Source organism: Polypterus senegalus, chromosome 2 (genome assembly GCF_016835505.1).
Source record: "Polypterus senegalus isolate Bchr_013 chromosome 2, ASM1683550v1, whole genome shotgun sequence".
NCBI lineage: Eukaryota > Metazoa > Chordata > Cladistia > Polypteriformes > Polypteridae > Polypterus > Polypterus senegalus.
The window spans coordinates 11,982,546-12,003,053 of NC_053155.1; the positions used below are offsets into that span (position 1 = coordinate 11,982,546).

General features: G+C 46.6%; 1 protein-coding gene across 1 annotated transcript in view; it reads right to left on the reverse strand.

The window, feature by feature from the left end:
* Positions 1–9,139: 9,139 nt before the first annotated feature.
* gart (phosphoribosylglycinamide formyltransferase) overlaps positions 9,140–20,508 on the reverse strand; it is a 125,242-nt gene continuing 113,873 nt past the window's right edge. Inside the window, exons 21-22 of the mRNA XM_039743461.1 lie at positions 13,181–13,296; positions 9,140–9,746 (exon numbers count right to left, since the gene is read on the reverse strand). Coding sequence (XP_039599395.1) covers positions 9,561–9,746; positions 13,181–13,296 — 302 coding nt within the window. The 3' untranslated portion in view covers positions 9,140–9,560. The remainder of the gene's footprint in view (positions 9,747–13,180; positions 13,297–20,508) is intronic.

The window sequence follows — 20,508 nt, forward strand, 5'->3', positions numbered from 1 at the left end:
GGAAATGGGTACCTGAACAATACAGTAAGTCTTGAATAGCTACACAATAACTATAAGAATCGTAATAAACGAACAATAAAACAGTACAGAACCGCGAAGCAAGGAGAAACGACGGCCTTATATGGCGTTCGTTTATAAAGCATGGGAGAAGCTGTGTGAAGACAGCTACACAAAAAAAACAGCAGAGCGCCACACTCTGAATGTATTCCTCGCATCACCGTTATACCCTCGGATCTCCCATTTCAATTGAAATGCCTCAAATTTCCAGTAAGGCTCTGCTTCGCGATGACAAGTAATAAGTCTCAGGGACACACCCTACAAAAGGTCGCCATTGATTTGAGACAACATTGCTTTTCTCCTGGACAAAACTATACGTTGGATTCTCTAAAGTAATCTCAGTGCACAGCTTGGTCATATTACAACCGGAGTGCTGAACTGACAACGTGGTATACAAAGAGATCCTAGTGCTCCCTTGAACCCTCAGGAACAACAACAGACACCGGATAAAAGTCCAAGACTCTTTATTGTTTTTTACAGTGCGCTAAGCACCTTCCACACTACTCATACACTCACACAATAAACTCTTCTAACAACTCTCCTCCTCGCCCAGACACTTGCTCCTCTACCTCCCAGCTCAGCTCAGTGTCTGGACTGGTTTCTAGTCCTTTTATAGCCCCTGACCCGGAGGCGTTCCTGTCCAGTCAGACCACAGTTCCTAATTCCTTCCGGGTCAGGGCAAACAGTCCTTTTCTTCACCCCAGGAGCACGTCGTTCTTTCCCGTCACGTGACCGTGACGTACTCCTGGGTCATAAGGCACAAAAGAGCCCACAAGTCCCCTTACAGCGACTCCTGGTGGCCCCCAAGGTATCCAGCAGGGCTGTGTATAAACACTACAAGGTCCATGAGGCCCTGCTGGGCCTCGGGGCACGATCCTGCTGTCGGGAGAGCTACTCCTGGCAGCCTGGGGGTGAGGACCGGAACCAAAAGCCAGCAATCCTCCACAATATCTATATATCATCTATGTCCATCCATCCATCCATTATCCAACCTGCTATATCATAACTATAAGGCCATATATCTACATATATCTATCTATATATCAATATCTATCTATCTATCTCTTTATATCATCTATATATCTATAATGTTACGGCCAAAACCCGAAATCGGCCAAAGCAGGAAGTGTCCTGCCAAATTGGGAAATGGCCAATGTGCGATCTTTTCCTCGATTTCGGGATTTGGCCAGCCAGTTTGTGAAAGGGCACGGGGCGATCGGCCAAAGCTGGAAGAAAAAAAAAAGGCATGAGCAGCGATTTGTTGCATCGAGTGTAGCCTTGGAGTTCAGAAAGCGGACGCCGTTTGGTTGTTTCACAATAATTAAGATTAGGTATACAAGTTGGTTTCACATTTCTGCTATCATTTTAGCCCTACAATAATGACGTAACATCAGGGACCTATTTTATTGACCTTAAGGTGGTTAGCGTTTGGGCGAGGGGAAGGCCGTCTCAAATGGCGTCCGCTTTCTGAACAAGACCCGCCTTGAGCAGTTTCTCGTGCAGAATGGAAAACTCACTTCTGAATCTGCATCTGAAAGATTTTAAGCCTCTTTGCACCTTGAGTTGACAGTCGTACATCAGCACATCGGATTTCGGCCCGGGAGTTCTCGCCACTTCACTGGTGATCTGCTCGTTTTGGGTCTCGTTATCGTTAAGGAAAAACCAAACAACAAAGGGGGTCTGAGTCACGTCAATCAAAACGAAGGCAAGTGAATTGGCAGCAAAAACGGCCCACTAATTAAGAAGATGGTTAGAATGAAAACCTGCAGCCACTGCGGCCCCCCAGGACCAGATTTGAACACAGACCAATGGGACTTGTTTATCTGTCCCTTCCTGGCCCATTCACCAATGGAATATCTCCCATACAACTCTTCCCAGCTGCTTTGTTTAGGTAGTGGATGGCCTGGAGGCTCCAAGTCCAAACACAGTCACCCTTGTCAAGCTGGTCCGGTGCCTCATCCCCCCCACATCCTACCATAATGGCGGAGGCTATTACCGCTATGCGGTTCGAATCCTGTAAATGCCAAAAGGGACTCTGCTCTGTTGGGCCCTTAACCTGCAATTGCTGAGCGTTTTGATTAGTGAGAAAAGTGCTATATAAATGCAAAGAATTATTATTGTTAAATTTCACATCCTGAGTGAGGCCAAAAGACTGGGGTGGGTGATGGTGTGAGTTAGGGTTAGGTAAACAGCATGCCTATCACACACCCGGGGGTCACAAACCCTCCTAATCCACTAACAGCTGTGTTTGGTGCACTCCCAGATGAGTGTAAAGTGGAGAAGGACAAACAAACTGCCATTTCCTTTACTACACTACTAGCACAGCTTAGTAGATAACCCCCCAAACCCCCCACCCCACCACTCTTAAGTCAGTGGGCAACTGATGTTCTGTACTACTTGAGTCAGGTCAGGTGGGGGAGCCTGCACTGGTACAGCATGTTGCTGCACCCACCACACGACGAAACAGCTTGGGACCCTAGTTGGCAGCCAAGACCCGTAAGACACACAGCCCAGTCCCACCCATCTATCTATTGCAGCCAGGTGTTACTCTTACGCTGGTCCAGCCACTCAGGTCCCCCTCGGGTAATCACACCACATAACTGTAGTGTCATAACTGACGCTCCCTCACAACGTAGGTCATGTGCCTCATTCGGGACCCCAAAGTCAAACCATTGGTACCCAAGGACTCTCTGAATTGACACCAAAGGAGTCCAGTCTTCATCTCAGGTCACTGGATAGCGTCCATGTCTCACAAACAGGGAGCATTTGGACCTTCTTGGAATCAGAGAGCTCAGAGCGTCGGGGTCCTTAGGGGCTACAGATACGTAAAGCTGCATGTCATCTGCATAGCTGTGGCAGTTCAGCTTCTGTTTGAAGATACTCTGGTGAACTGGGAGCATGGAGACTGAAAACAACTGCAGGTCCAGAAGAGGTCCTTGTGGTACACCACATACAATATCATGGATTTGTGAACTAAAATCATTGCAACTAACAAAGACATCTCCATGACCGTAACCAGTTTAAGATCCTGCCCGAGAGGAGCACCAGCTGACTATGATGATTTATAAGGTTGCGGTGGTCTGTGGTGTCAAATTCTGCACTCAGATCTAGCAGAACAAGAACAGATATATGGCCTGGTCACTCACCTACAGGTCCACTGACTGAGATGGGACCTCCATCTCTAAAGAAAGAAACTCACCTTCTATAGGACAGGTCAGGTCAGGTCAGGTTGGGGAGTATGCACTGGCACAGCTCATTGCCGCACCCACCACATGATGAAAGAGCTCGAGGTCATGGTTGGCAACCCCCCAGGTAGACATGTGGTCCAGTCCCACCCATTTACCTGACTCAGTCAGGTGTTACGTGGGCGTCTCCTTGGCCTGGTCCTCAATAATGAGCCGTATCACCGACTGGGAATCGCGCCACATGGCCGTAGTGCCGTAACTGACGCTCCCTCACAATGCAGGTCATGTGCCTCATTCGGGACCCCGTGAGCAACACAAAGTCAAACCAGCGGTGCCCAAAGACCCTCTGAAGAGACACCAAAGGAGTCCAGTCTTCATCTCCGGTCACTGGATAGAGTCCATGTCTCACACACAGGGGACTTGGACCTTCGTCCTTTTGTGCCACACCCTCCTTTCCAACGACCTCATGACCCCTCCCCCCCCATGCTCTCCCAATCCATCTCCTGACTTCACAGGAAGAGTCACATGAATGTCACTGTCTAGGTCAGTAAACCTCTCGATGACGAGGTCGACACTCTCTCCGCAGACAGATGCCCCGATGATGGCCATGCCCAAGAGGTCATTAAAGGCCTGGCTCTTTGGTTTTTATCAGGACGCTCAGTCTCTCGAGAGCCCCCATCACAGCCTCCATTGAAGATCACAGCATCGTCAACAAAGATCAGGGAATTTTTCTTCGCCAACAGATGCCCCACCACCACCCACCACCACCACCACCCTTCCCATGCAAGCATTGAACGTTGAGTAGATTCTTGGGTTCGTCGTACTACTTGAAATTGGAAAAATACAACAACTTCTCACTTAGAGGATCAGTTTAAATCTTCTGTTAAAAATATGGCAGGACCTAATCAATAATATTTTACAGTTGTGCTTGAAAGTTTGTGAACCCTTTTCAACATTTCTGCATAAATATGAGCTAAAACATCATCAGATTTTCACTCAAGTCCTAAAAGTAGATAAAGAGAAACCAGATAAACAAATGAGACAAAAATATTATACTTGGTCATTTATTTATTGAGGAAAATGATCGAATATTACATATTTGTGAGTGGCAAAAGTATGTGAACCTCACGGATGATCAGTTAGTTTGAAGGTCAGGTGTCAGGTGTTCTCAATCAATGCGATGCCAATCAGGTGTGAGTGGGCACCCTGTGTCATTTAAAGAACAGGATCTATCAAAGTCTGCTCTTCACCACAAATGTTTGTGGACGTGTATCATGGCATGAACAAAGGAGATGTCTGAGGACCTCACAAAAAGAGTTGTTGATGCTCATCAGGCTGGAAAAGGTTACAAAACCATCTCTAAAGAGTTTGGACTCCACCAATCCACAGTCAGACAGATTGTGTACAAATGGAGGACATTCAAGACCAGGAGTGGTCGACCAACAAAGATCATTCCAAGAGCAAGGCACACGTGTAATAGTCGGCGAGGTCACAGAGGACCCCAACTGAAGGCCTCTCTCACATCGGCTAATGTTCATGTTCATGAGTCCACCATCAGGAGAACACTCAACAACAATGGTGTGCATGGCAGGGTTGAAAGGAGAAAGCCACTGCTCTCCAAGAAAAGCATTGCTGCTCGTCTGCAGTTTGCTAAAGATCACGTGGACAAACCAGAAGGCTATTGGAAGAATGTTTTGTGGACGGATGAGACCAAAATAGAACTTTTTGGTTTAAATGAAAAGCGTTATGTTTGGAGAAAGGAAAACACTGCATTCCAGCATAAGAACCTTATCTCATCTATGAAACATGGTGGTGGTAGTATCAGGGTTTGGGCCTTTCTTGCTGGATCTGGGCCAGGATGGCTTGCCTTCATCGATGGAACAATGAATTCTGAATTATATCAGAGAATTCTAAAGGAAAATGTCAGGACATCTGTCCATGAACTGAATCTCAAGAGAAGGTGGGTCATGCAGCAAGACAACGACCCTAAGCACACAAGTCATTCTACCAAAGAATAAAGTTCATGTTTTGGAATGGCCAAGTCAAAGTCCTGACCTCAATCCAATCGAAATGTTGTGGAAGGACCTGAAGTGAGCAGTTCATGTGAGGAAACCCACCAACATCCCAGAGTTGAAGCTGTTCTGTACGGAGGAATGACAGTGTGAAGAAATGAGCAAAAGTTACTGGAAACATTTAGTTGAGTTATTGGGGGGTCACACCAGATACTGAAAGCAAAGGTTCGCATACTTTAGACACTCACAAATATGTAATATTCGATAATTTTCTTGAATAAATAAACGACCAAGTATAATATTTTTGTCTCATTTGTTTAACTGGTTTCTCTTTATCTACTTTTAGGACTTGAGTGAAAATCTGATGATGTTTTAGGTCATATTTATGCAGAAATATAGAAAATTCTAAAGGGTTCACAAACTTTTCAAGCACCACTGTAGAATAAGCTTCCATTTCGGGGTCTTTTCTGGCTCCTTTTATAGATCGGCCCGGATTGCTGGTTCCCCCGTTCTCTTCGGCTGACCGTTATCCGTTTCGAATTCAAATCAATGCCACATAAAGGGTTAGGTAAACAACAAGCCACTGCTCTTCTCCTCAATGGGGTAAAGCAGGCCTCCTGAAACTCGGAGATCTAATATTACATCTGCTTTGTCCGGCTTACAAATAAAGACGCCCAAAGATATCAATCAGCTCGCGGCATATGCTAGAAATCGGTACCCGTTCATTGCGGGGTCCTCACACCGCAGAGCAAAATAAAACAAAACAGACCTCTTTTGGTGATGTGGGACCACCACCCAGACTGACCACGAAGCCTACACTCGGACACAAACAGATCCATAAAAGGCCCCACTGTGCTGTTTGAATGGCACCCCAGAGTGACGACATGTTGGTCACACTGCAGCGGGGCTACACAGTAATAGTGTATTCGATGTGCGTGCCGAGCGCGTGTTGTTTCCACCCTACCGCTTACTGTCTGTTATGTGTACGTCAGGCAATGTTGTCCCCAGTTAGTGCAGAGGGGACGGATGAGGGAGAGAGAACGCGCCTGTTCACACTCCAGTTACGTCCTGCTCGTCACTATTTCAACGGTCGGCAGGGTTAAGAGGAGGAAGGAGAGAGACGGAGATGTCACGAACAACAACGGATCAACATTTCCTGCTATTTTTCACATCGTGCCTTGTACCCAGTTTGTTTCTCATTCTGCCGGATTCACGACAGCTCAATCATTGCCAGAAACCCCGGGGTTGGATATTATCATCCACCATGCGCCGAGGAAGCACGGGGAGATCGTTCCATTTGTGGTCCCCGGCCGGGACGCCCAGGAGGACCAGAGGAGGGCTTGTGCCTCCTCCAGACCGAGAGGGGGCGTCCGTCCTGGTTATACTGGAGGCCTCGGGTAGAGGGCTTGGAAGCCCAGCCCTGTAGGGCCAGGCGGCGCCCCAGTGCCTGATTATCCCAGGAGCCCGGCACTTCTGCCACACCAGGAAGTGCCGGGGGGAAGACGACAGGGGACACACGGGGGTGTGTCCGCGGGAGATTGCCGGGAAGCAGCTGGAGCCCATCCGGTTCCTATAAAAGGGGCCGCCTCCCTCCAGTCAGCAGTGGATGTCGGGTGGAGAGAGGACTGGAGGTGGCCAGGAAAGAAAGGCACAGGAACTGTGAGCCCTGGACTTTGGGGGGGAAATCGGTGCAGAAGGCACTGGGGTTTGTGGTGCACGTGATCCTTGTATATATTGTAAATAAACGGTGTGTTGGGTGAAACAAAGATGTCCGTCTGTCTGTGTCCAGGTCCAAGTTCACACATTGTTATTTTTTCTTGATCAGTCACCCGTATTCAGGACAGTTATTTACCCGGACTCACGTTCACGTTCATTGACGTTTCAGCGTTCCTCCATTATTGTTGTCTGTGTTTGTTATTCGTTGCGGGGGCAAGGGAGGGTTTGTTATCGTATACAGTATCTCACACAAGTCAGTACTCCCCTCCCATTTTTGAAAATATTTTATGGTATCTCTTCATGGGAGAACACTTGAAGATATGACACGATGTCAAGTAGTATAACGGTGTGAATTTGCTGTCCCCTCAAAAGAACTCAACACACAGCCATTAATGTCTAACAACAAAAGTGAGTACACCCCCTAAGTGCCAAGTGTCCACATTGTGCCCAATTAGCCATTTGTCCCTCCCCGGTGTCATATGACTTGTTCGTGTCACAAGGTCTCAGGTGTGTTAAATTTGGTGTGATCGCCCTCATACTGGTCAATGGAAGTTCAACATGGCACCTGCTGGCAAAGAACTCTCCGAGGATCTGAAAAGAAGAATTGTTGCTCTACATAAAGATGGCCGAGGCTGTAAGAAGACTGGCAACACCCTGAAACGGAGCCGCAGCACAGTGGCCAAGACCATACAGTGACAGGTTCCACTCAGAACGAGCCTCGCCATGGTGCGCGTGCTCAGCGTCATATCCAGAGGTTGCTACAGAGGTTTTGTTTAGGGTCAGCCTGGCAGTGCTCAGACCACACGCCCACCGCATTAAATTGGTCTGCATGGCTGTCGTCCCAGAAGGAAGCTTCTTCTAAAGATGATGCACAAGAAAGACCAGCAGACTAAGGACATGGATTACTGGAACTGATGAGACCGAGAGCAACTTATTTGGTTCAGATGGTGTCAAGCGTGTGTGGCGGCAACCAGGTGAGGAGTACAAAGACAAGCGTATCTCGCCTACAGTCGAGCATGGTGGTGGTGGGAGTGTCATGGTTTGCTGCTGGCACTGGGGAGCTACAGTTCATTGAGGGCACCATGAATGCCAACATGTACTGTGACATACTGAAGCAGAGCATGATCCTCGCCCTTCAGAAACTGAACATGATAAACGACCCCACACACACCTCCAAGATGACCACTGAGGGTGAAGGTGCCGGACTGGCCAAGCATGTCTCCAGACCTAAACCCTATTGAGCATCTGTGGGGCAGGTGGAGGAGCGCAAGGTCTCGGACATCCAGAAGCTCATGGAGGAGTGGAAGAGGATTCCAGTGGCAACCTGTGAAGCGCGTGTGAACTCCATGCCCAAGAGAGTTAAGGTAGTGCTGGAAAACAATGGTGGCCACACAAAATATGGACATTGCAGCCTCGGCCGTCTTTATGTAGAGCAACAATTCTTCTTTTCAGATCCTCGGAGAGTTCTTTGCCATGGGGTGCCACAGTATGAGAAAGTGTGAGGGCGATCACACCAAATTTAAAACACACCTGAGACCTTGTGACACTAACGAGTCACATGACACCGGGGAGGGACAAATGGCTAATTGGGCACAATGTGGACATTTGTCACTTAGGGGTGTACTCACTTTTGTTGTTAGACATTAATGGCTGTGTGTCGAGTTATTGTGAGGGGACAGCAGATCGACACTGTGATACAAGCTGTACACGGACTACTTGACATGGTATCAAAGTGTCACATCTTCAGTGTTGTCCCATGAAAAGATAGAATAAAATATTTACATAAACGTAGGGGTTACTCACATTTAGGAGATACTCTATATGGTGTGCTTTGGGGGAGGGATATACAGATATGTTCTACGGTGGGCATTGTTTTTGTCATTGTGTTTCATTTAATAGATTTATACGCTTATTTTACGTATCTGCTTTTGTTTGCTTGTGTTTAACCGTTGATTTGAGGGGAAAATGTTATTTGTTAAAAGGTATGGCTTGGTATACAGTAAGTAGGTTCCGCTCAGTAATTGATCTAAGCCACAGGTCTTGGTAGTGTAGCTGCCGGCTGGGTAAGGGATCGGCCATTACAACACATAGAAGGAAGTCACTGTGGAGGTGACAAGATGGCTACAACTATTACAACTACCACCCCCATGTAAACACCACAAGAAATCAGACGGAATGACCTTCAGTTTTAATGATGACAAATGAGAAACAACATCCGCGTGCCACAAAACAATGGAGACCGAATGTCAGTTTTCAGGAGGCGCCCAAATGTCCAGAACTGACTTCTGCGTGTATAAGACAGATGAACAACGACGACTGCAAATTACAAATAACACCACCACCGGGCCATGCAGGAGGAAATGCTAACCGTCAGTTAAGGAACAGTCGAAAAATTCAGACCCCAAATAAATCAAAAGGCACAAACGGGTACGAATGGAATGTTACCAGTGATGAGAGAGCACCAACGTCCATTAACATTTGACTAAAAACCTGGCCAAGGACCTCAGTCAGGTCCATTGGTGGTCACCTTGTCCCATCTGCAGTAAGGCCGGTAAGCTTGGCTGCTGAAGTGTCACAGGTGTTGCGCCCCTTAGATGTTCCAGCAGATCTTGTTGTTCTCACCCAGCCTCACCGCCCCGCTGGCCACCAGCTCCAAAGCCGCAGGGAAGGCCCGGTGTTCTGCTTCTTTGACCCGCTCTGACAAGCTGTCTTCTGTGTCACCTACCAGCACCGGCACGGCGTCTTGCACAATGATGGCCCCTGCATCCACCTCTTCCTGTCAGATGGACAAGGACAAGAAAAAAAAAAAATACACAAGATATAAAATCTCCACAGCCCTGTAGTGATACCACAATACTTTCATAGAATTTATCATCAATATTTAAGAAGTACATTGTGTTAGGCTGCAGGCTTTCATTCTAACCACCTTCTTAATTAGTAAGCCGTTTTTGCTGCTAATTCACTGCTTTTGCTTTAGTTTTTATTAACGTGATGCTACCCAGTGACCCGAGACGAAGACTGGACTCCTTTGGTACTGCGTCTCTCCAGAAAATCCTTGGGTACCGCTGGTTTGACTTTGTGTTGCTCATGGAGTCCCGAATGAGGCACATGACCTGCATTGTGACGGAGCGTCAGTTACGGCACTGCGGCCATGTGGCGTGTTTCCCCGAGGGTGATCCGGCTCGTAAAGTCCTCATTGTTGGGGACCTGAGTGGCTGGACCAGGCCAAGGGGTGGCCCACGTAACAAATGGCTGCGGCAGATAGAGGGTCATTTCCAGAGGTTGGGACTGGACCACGTGTGTTTGCCTGAGGGGTTGCAAACCGGGATCCCGAGTTGTTTCGCCGTGTGGTGGGTGCGGCAACGCGCTGTACCAATTCATGCTCACCAACTTGACTTGACTTGAGACCCCTTAGTTCATGGGTCGCCAAGTCAGGTCCCGGAGGACCACCGTGGCTGCAGGTTATTATTCTAACCATTTTTTTTTTTTTTTTAATAAGTGCCCTGTTTGTGCTGCTAATTAACTTCTTGTGAATTCATTTTAATTGAATTGCTTTTTTTTATTATTACCTTCTTTTATCTTCTTTTAACTTCACCGGTATGTTGGCTGGTACAAATCTTGTAAATCAATATTTAACCCACTTCCTATTGTCCAAATGACTTCCGATGACAATACGTGAATCAATAATCCGTTTCACTAATTGATCAATTAATCCATGTTAATTAAGAAACAAAATGTTCATATGAAGAATAGTTCAAGATTTCACCAATAGATGGCGCTAGTAACGGCTGGAAATATTAAGAAAGTGTTAAAGTATTAATTATACTAAAAACAAACCCAAGACTAATAAGTTGAAAATAATATATATATATATATAGGTCTCCTGCGCTCCTGTGAGTAGGAAAGCTCAAACGATGGCAAAAATGGCACGGACATCTAGGAAAAGATCGAAGCGGATGCATAAAGCAAAATACTCTGTGGACAACGTTTTGCCTATTTATTATCTCTGAATTGCACCATGACTTGTTGGACTCCAATTTTGATGCAAGCAATCGAAAACGAATGTGAGGTTCCAGCTTCAGCGGACTGGTCCCCAGCTAATCATGGTGCTGAACAGGTTCATGAAGCTCACACGCCTACAGCACTGCTTGCCTGGGAGGACTGCCACTTAGGAGGTAGAAACCAGATTGCAATGCACTGCAACCGTGACCACCGCTGCTGCTGCCGCCGCCCCAGCCACGTTAAGACAGCTTGGCGACATGCCTGCCGTACATTCTTGGCAAACTGGCAGCCACAGCATGCAGAAACAGATGTTTTACGTTGATTTCTGTGTGGAGCCATTGCTTTTCAGAAAACTATGAGTTAAGGAAAAAAGAAACAATCAGGGGTCTGAGTCTTCAAGAGCAAGTCAAATAAAATGAGTTAAAAAGACGTTAAAACAGGTCACTCATTCTGTAAAGGGTTAGAATCAAGACCTGCAGCCACGGTGGTCCTCCTGGACTGGAGTTGGCGACCCCTGTCTTAGTTGTCTGTATTTCCATAGTTAGCAGCCTAACAATAATGAGACACACTTAACAAGCCACCACACGACCTGCTAACCTGTGCCAACTTTAAGAACAGGTTAATCCTTAAAAACAGGGCCATTAAAATGAAAAGGAGTTCATTAGCAGTGAAAACTGATCACCGATTAAGAAAAGGGTTAGAATGAAAAGCTGCAGCCACCGCGGCCCACCAGAGTTGGACACGCCTGTGCTAAATGAAAGACGGCTCCTTAAGACCACCCAATCTACACTCGGTGAGCAAATCCGTAGGAATCACCTGCTCATCCCCCCTTGCCGTCCTCTAATCAGCCAATCACGCGGCAGCGGCACAATGCATTCGATCCTGCAGAAGTGGGTCAGGAGTTTCAGTTAACGTTCACACCAGATGTGACATCAGTGATGTCGACCGTGGCGCGATTCTTGGGCTGGTTTGAGCATTTCTAGAACTGCTGATCTCCGGCGATTCTCATGCGCACAACAATCGTTTACTCAGAATTAACTAACTTCATTAACAGTGAATTAACAACAAGAATTGGATTCTCATTAAGAACATGGTTGGAGTTTGACGCCCTGATTCATCAGGTCGTCTGTCGGCTCGTTTCACATCTCATTTCTGTGTGGCTGCCATTTAGTGAAGAAAAGAATCAATTCAGAGGACTGAATCCTTAAAAACGGGGCAATGAAAAGGGAATGTAAAAGGAGTTAATTATCAGCGAAAACTGATCACGGATTAGGAAAAAGGGTTAGACCAGGGGATTTATGACAAATGTATACAGAAGCCGAGTGGCACGGTGGCGCAGTGGGTAGCGCTGCTGCAGTTAGGAGACTCAGGTTCGCTTCCCGGGTCCTCCCTGGGTGGAGTTTGCATGTTCTCCCCGTGTCTGCGTTGGTTTCCTCCCACAGTCCAAAGACATGCAGGTTAGGTGGACTGCTGATCCTAAATTGTGATTGGTTGGTGTGTGTGTGCCTGCCCAGCGGTGGGCTGGCGCCCTGCCCGGGGTTTGTTTCCTGCCTTGCTCTCTGTGTTGGTTGGGATTGGCTCCAGCAGACCCCCCGTGACCCTGTAGTTAGGATATAGCAGGTTGGATAACGGAATGGATGGATGAATGAATGTATACTGAAGTAATCTTTCTACAATGGTTCACAATCTTTCTAGAACGGCTGTGTCTGCCGACTAAACCAACGCTTAGTTTTTTTTTTTTAAATATTCTCTCCTTCAATGTGAGATTTTTTGTTTTTTTTTTGGAACAAGGGGGCTCAAGGAATATTTTGGATTGTTTTAAGAGTTTTGCAAAGCCCCGTAATCACTGCGCTGTGCCAAACGCTTTTCTGTTACCGTTTAATATCTGTAAGCCTGTTCACGTACACCACATGGGCCTTTCAAAGAAAAATAAATTAAAGTGAAATGAATCTCGGCCGCTTCCAGCTTCCACTGTGTGTGCTGAAACGCATTTCGTTTTTTTCCTTCCTCGTAAAGTTTCATTAGCACAATAAAAATATATTTTTACCACTTTAATTTGCTGAGTGGAACAAAAAGCCACTTTAACATATTTACAATTCAGGTAGCAACAAGCAAACACGTAGCAACTCTTTCATTCTGAATTGGCTTGACGCGCCATTTTTTTCTGCCCGAGGCACACTCCCCGCCCCAATCCCCTGCTCTACTTACGGCGACAAAATGGACTGTACAGCCAGTTACTCGGACTCCGGCCTGCAGGACCTGGCGGTGTGCGTGGACCCCCTTAAACGATGGCAGCAGGGAGGGGTGAATGTTCAGAATCCTTCCTGTAAAATTGCAAGAGACACAGCAGATCAGAAGACCTCCAGACCGTCCCACAGCACACAACTTTACAAAACGCCTTCTGGGCGACGTGAAGCCCACCTACGCTTGGGTGTTAAATTTGCCTTTCTCCGTGGCTGTAGCAAAAAGGCAACAAGATGAAAGAATTGGAGTGGCCATTACAGAGCTGTAGCTGAATTCAGCATGGTGGGAGAAAGAGGATTGGTTACACAGGTCTACAAAAAAATATTTTTTGTTTGCTACTGGGAATGTCCGACCAGCTCTTTATTAAGTTTTTTTTTTTTTTTACACACTGATTTCATATGTGAAATCGGAATGAAGCTAGCACGTCAGGTTTTTGAGATACGCACCATTGACGTTTTCACACTTTAGATATTGTGTTGATATATTGACATTCAAAAGGGTTAGGGTTAGGGTTTGGGTTTGGGTTTGGACTCTGTCCCACCAAAATTGTTTTGACGTTTATTCTGAAAACAAACCGGAAGAGGGCAGCACGGTGGCGCAGTGGGTAGCGCTGCTGCCTCGCAGTTAGGAGACTCAGGTTCACTTCCCAGATCCTCCCTGCGTGGAGTTTGCATGTTCTCCCCGTGTCTGCGTGGGTTTCCTCCCACAGTCCAAAGACATGCAGGTTAGGTGGATTGGCGATCCTAAATTGTCCCTAGTGTGTGTGCTTGGTGTGTGTCTGTGTGCCCTGTAGTGGGCTGGCGCCCTGCCCGGGGATTTGTTTCCTGCCTTGCGCCCTGTATTAGCTGGGATGGGCTCCAGCAGACCCCCGTGACCCTGTAGTTAGGATATAGCAGCTTGGATAATGGATAATATAATATAAGCAGTTGGTTTCTGCCTTGCACCCTTTGCTAGCCGAGTTAGGCTCCAGCCAACCCCACAACACTGGTTTAGATTTAGCTGGTAAGAATATAATATAATATAATATAATATAATATAATATAATATAATATAATATAATATAATAGACTGCTGTTAAGCAAACGTAGTATCAAGGAGGCCAGTTCATATCTCAATAGCACTGAACTCAAAGCAGGATCTAGCTCTGGGCGAGGCACCACTCCACCATAAAGATTATTTTATTATAATGTAATATCATGTCCTGTCATTTTCCAACCCATCAAATCCAGATGAGGGTCACATGGGAGATGGTTGGGAGGAGCCTATCTATCCCAGCTAGTAAAAGGGCATAAAGCACAAACAAACCATGGAACATGATGCCAGTCCATCAAAGGGCAAACATACACACACACACACTTACTGTTCATCACACAGACACTCAGGCCAGTTTAGCTAGAGGCTAGAGCCTCTCCTGGTAGCACTGGAAACAATAACAGAACACATCTCTTGACAAGGTGCCAGGCCATCATAGGGCATCGCATAATATAATATAATATAATATAATATAATATAATATAATATAATATAATATCCATCCATCCATTTTCTAAACCGCTGAATCCGAATACAGGGTCACGGGGGTCTGCTGGAGCCAATCCCAGCCAACACAGGGCACAAGGCAGGAACCAATCCTGGGCAGGGTGCCAACCCACCGCAGGACACACACAAACACACCCACACACCAGGGCCAATTTAGAATCGCCAATCCACCTAACCTGCATGTCTTTGGATTGTGGGAGGAAACCGGAGCGCCCGGAGGAAACCCACGCAGACACGGGGAGAACATGCAAACTCCACGCAGGGAGGACCCGGGAAGCGAACCCAGGTCTCCTTACTGCGAGGCAGCAGCGCTACCACTGCGCCACCGTGTCGCCATAATATAATATAATATAATATAATAATATAGGTGGGTTGGCACCCTGCCGGGATTGGTTCCTGCCTTGTGCCCTGTGTTGGCTGGGATTGGCTCCAGCAGACCCCGTGACCCTGTGTTCGATTCAGTGGGTTGGAAAATGGATGGATAATATAATATAATATAATATAATATAATATAATATAATATAATATAGGGCCTGTGGTGGTCACTCTGCACTCCCTGAAGGCCGTAGAGGAGGAGAGAATTAAAACAAAACCGAGTGCCATTAGGAACAATGCTGCACATCCGCTCTGTGACACACACACTGAGGACTTTCAGACAGTGAATCACACAGCAGAAAAAGTGCCAAGAAATGTGACTGGGGGGCTCCTTTATACCAAAAGAAATACGTCTGTATAGTGCCTCACTGGGACTGTCAAGTCAGATTCTTTTTAAATTTTCTTCCTTTTCAGTCATCCTGGTATGTGAGTGTATACTGTATATCTATCATATAGCTCCTTTCATGTCTATTTATTATATAGTGCCTTTATATCTATTATAATAGTGCCTTTCACATATCTATCTATCTATCTAGGTGCCTTTCATAGCTTTTATATAGTGCCTTTCATATCTATTATACTGTATAGCACCTTTCATATCTATTTATTATGTAGTGCCTTTCACATTATTATATAGCACCTTTCATATCTATCTATTATATAGTGCCTTTCACATTATTACAAAGCGCCTTTCATGTCTATTTATTGTGCCTTTCACATATCTTTCCCGTATATATTTTTAATGCTGGGGCTCGGTGAAGGGCACCAGAAAAAAGTAATTCCGAGCAGTTAAGATTTAAAACAATACTGATCGCCATTTAAATACCTCAGTCATCTCGAAGAAATAAATGTTGAGGATATAATGACAAACAAGATCATTTAACTGTGCAGTGCACTGACAAGAAGAGCTGATAAATGGAGGCAGGCAGGAAGGTAACAGAGAAATGAGAAGAGGTCGCTTACTTCATTTCACAATTGGATCAACAGGCTTCACAGGTCATCAACATAACAAACACATTTGGCTTTTTGAAGTTCACTTTTTCCGGCTGAACATTTGCACGCCCCCTCTAGATGCAGGAATGGAGTTTCAAAAACAGATCTTTGGCACCACCATGTGGACTTCACTTGAATTGCCGTTTAAAAGTGCACGTAAAGGAATCGGCAGCACCTTTTTATGATGAGCATTCTTTTTTGTCGAGGTGAATGGCACCAGCTACCCGAGTATTGCTGCTGACCGTGTCCATCCCTTTATGACCGCAGTGTGCCCATCTTCTGATGGCTCCTTCCAGCAGGAGAACACGCCATGTCACAAGGCTCAAACTGGGTTCTTGAACATGACAAGGAGTTCACTGGACTGCAATGGCCTCCACAGTCACCAGATCTCAATCCGTGTAGTGGAACGGGAGATTCAAATCATGAATGTGCAAACAACAAACCTGCAGCAACTGCGTGAATCTATCATGTCAACATGGACCAGAATCCCTGAGTAATGTTTCTAGCACCTTGCCACGAAGAATTAGGGCAGTTCTGAAGGCAAAAGGGGGTCCAACCTGGCATTAGCAAGGTGTATTTATAAAGTGGCAGCTTAGTGTATTTAGTGCTTTGGCCAACTTCTGCTGTTTTCAGTGTGCTGTTTAAATAAAACTGACTTGACATACCTGGTGAGGGGGTGGCACGGTGGCACAGTGGGTAGCGCTGCTGCCTCGCAGTTAGGAGACCCGGGTTCACTTTGCGTGTCCTCCCTGTGTGAAGTCTGCATGTTCTCCCCGTGTCATCGTGGGTTTCCTCCCACAGTCCAAAGACATGCAGGTGAGGTGCACTGGCGATCCTAAATTGTCCCTGGTGTGTGCTTGGTGTGTGGGTGTGCGTGGCACCCTGCCCAGGGTTTGTTTCCTGCCTTGGCTGGGATTGGCTCCAGCAGACCCCCCGTGACCCTGTAGTTAGGCTATAGCAGGTTGGATAATGCTGAGGTGGGTTGGCACCCTGCCCGGGGATTGGTTCCTGCCTTGCGCCCTGTGTTGGCTGGGATTGGCTCCAGCAGACCCCCGTGACCCTGTGTTTGGATTCAGCGGGTTGGGAAATGGATGGATGGATAACTGGCAAGAGAAAGATTGGGCACACGCTTAGTGTGAAGTCAAGTGACAAGAGCTGAACAGACGTTCCAGGCAGATTAACGTTTCGCTTATAGGCAAAGTCGTAGAGCACAGAGCGGCCATTCCTGGCTCACATCGACTTTTGCACAATGCATTTATAGATTGATTGGTATCTGTGATAGTTGGCTCTGTTTATCACCATATCCTAAGCGAGAGCGACTCAACATGTGTTTAAAAACAAATTGTGATCATTGGTTTGTGATGGGCGGCACGGTGGCGCAGTGGTAGTGCTGCTGCCTCGCAGTTAGGAGACTCAGGTTCACTTCCCGGGTTCTCCTCCCTGCGTGGAGGTTGCATGTTCTCCCCGTGTCTGCGTGGGTTTCCTCCCACAATCCAAAGACATGCAGGTTAGGTGGATTGGCGATTCTAAATTGGCCCTAGTGTGTGCTTGGTGTGTGGGTGTGTTTGTGTGTGTCCTGCGGTGGGTTGGCACCCTGCCCAGGATTGGTTCCTGCCTTGTGCCCTGTGTTGGCTGGGATTGGCTCCAGCAGACCCCTGTGACCCTGTATTCGGATTCAGCGGGTTGGACAATGGATGGATGGATGGTTTGTGATGCGCCAATGTAATCCGGCGCACACTGTGCCTCTTTCATTTTCAGGGAGATTTTTTTAAATTGTGCGTACACAATACAGGTGAGGTCAGGCAGGGGAGCGTGCACTGGTCCACCACCCACACGACAACTGAAAACTTTGATTAGTCAAATTAGGGCTGGGAGATCTTTCCAAAAAATCATATTGCGACCTTTTTTAAACATAAAATCACCATCCACAATCTGAATTGCAATCTGTCTTTTCAATGTGGCATACGCTTAAGAGAATATCCGGACACAGACTCATCAAGACCTACTGTAAGTCACACTTGTGTTTTAAAATATCAAACGGAGATCTCAGTATGTGCGTCTTGGGAACTGCAGGTCTGACATTGTGGTCAGCAGCACAGGAGGGCCGCAGGGGACTGGACTTTCTCTGGTCCTGTTCAGCCAACATACATCAGACTTCCAATACAACTCGGAGTCCTGCCACGTGCAAATTCACTGACGACACTGCTATGGTGGGCTGAATCAGGAGTGGGCAGGAGGAGGAGGAGTATAGGAACCTAATCAAGGACTTTGTTAAATGGTGCGACTCAAACCACCAACACCTGAACACCAGCAAAACCAAGGAGCTGGTGGTGAATTTTAGGAGGACCAGACCCCTCATGGACCCCGTGATCATCAGAGGTGACTGTGCTGACCTATAAATACCTGGGAGTGCAGCTGGATGATAAACTGGACTGGACTGCCAATACTGATGACCTCTGTAAGAGAGGACAGAGCCGACTATACTTCATTAGAAGACTGGCGTCCTTCAACATCTGCAATAAGATGCTGCAGATGTTCTACCAGATGGTTGTGACGAGCGCCCTCTTCTACGCAGTGGTGTGCTGGGCAGGCAGCATAAAGAAGAAGGGACACCTCACACCTGGACAAACTGGTGAGGAAGGCAGGCTCTACTGTAGGCACAGAGCTGGACAGTTTGACATCTGTGGCAGAGCGACGGGCGCTGAGCAGACTCCTGTCAATCATGGAGAGTCCACTGCATCCACTGAACAGAATCATCTCCAGACAGAGGAGCAGCTTTAGTGACAGACTGAGGAGACCCCACACTATGTGACTCTTCAGTTCCACCGGGGGGATAAACGTTAACATTATACAAAGTCATTGTCTGTTATACCTGTATTGTTATCACTCTGATATTTAATATTGTTATTATCAGTATGCTGCTGCTGGAGGATGGGAATTAATAAAGTATCTATCTATCTATCAAATTCAATTGTTCTCTCGTTCACTAGTGTAACGATTGTATCTGCTACATGACATGACTGACCTCCAAGGTTATTCCTCCTTTTAATTTAATTTTATTGTAGAATCAACTCTCGGCAGCGGCCAACGGGGCGGTCCGGGCGCCGTTCTCACCCTTACCACCTTAGCCGTCACTTCCTCTGCCTCTTCATACCTTAAATCATTCTCGAGGCAGATTGAAGACTTAAGTGCCAGCGTAAGTGAAAAATGAAGGAAAACATTGCGAAGTAATTGCAACACAAACACCGACGTAATCGGTTTTAAAACACAAACGAAGAGAAGCAGCGGGCCGCTAGGGTGGAGAAGAGAAGAGCTGCTCAGGAAGGAGCGAACGCATCAACCTCTGAACAAACGAATGGTAAACAGAGACAGAGAAAGAGGAAGTCCAGTGTACTCACTGCAGGGTATCGTGCAGTGCGCCGTTACCGGTTATCGATAATACGTTATTATTGAAAGTGTCACTGAACTCCTGCTTGTCTTTTACTCCGTCGTATCCGCTACACTTCACTACGTTTACAGTGAACATTATACTGATGATTGCAGGTCAACCTCAAACTGCCTTCAGCCCAGACTTCTAATAATAAAAGCGATATTTACACAACCATACTGAGAAAAGATGCGACCAAAAAAAATAAATAAATACATTTTCTACAATCCTCCTCTTCCAATATATACAATAAACAAAACATAAAATGATATACCCTAGAATATTCCCCACCGCCCGTTCGATTTAGTTTTTCTTTTTCATCCAATTCTCCTATTTGCCCATAGTTCAGTTTCTTAGACACGCCGATCCCAGAATAAACGATTTACGGCTCACACCGCTTCCGATCCCTTTGGCGATAAAGTTCACTTCCCTCAGCGTCTCCGGAATCTTTCGAGGTGGCCACCCCAGACTGCACTGAACTTGTGGTCTCTATCTTCCGGACTCGGGTGGGTCATGTGTTTGTTTTTTTTCCTCCACCATTTTTCTTCCTGCCTTTTCGCGCCCCTATTTAAATAGTGCGTCCGTTTCCATGGCACTCCCGGAAATCGTGACGACAGCTCCGAACCTCCCAAAAGGTCCTCTCTATCCAACCAACCGCCCATCTTATGCTAGCCGTACCGCGACGGGATCGTTACAGAGAGAGAGAGAGAGAAAAAATTAAAATATGATATGCAAATTTATGTGGCAATGCTACAACTAGCTAAGCGGAGTTAAGGAATGCGTCCCGAAGCTGGGGAGCTCAGTCGGATCCGCAGAAACAAACTGACTACCACACGTGAACTATGATACATAGCGAAATGAGAACGTAGCTTTGATTTCTTTGCTAAAAATATAAAAAGCTGGCATGGAAGCGGTAGGTAGGTACCGCACGCTCTAACGTCAAACGCTGCCACCGTAT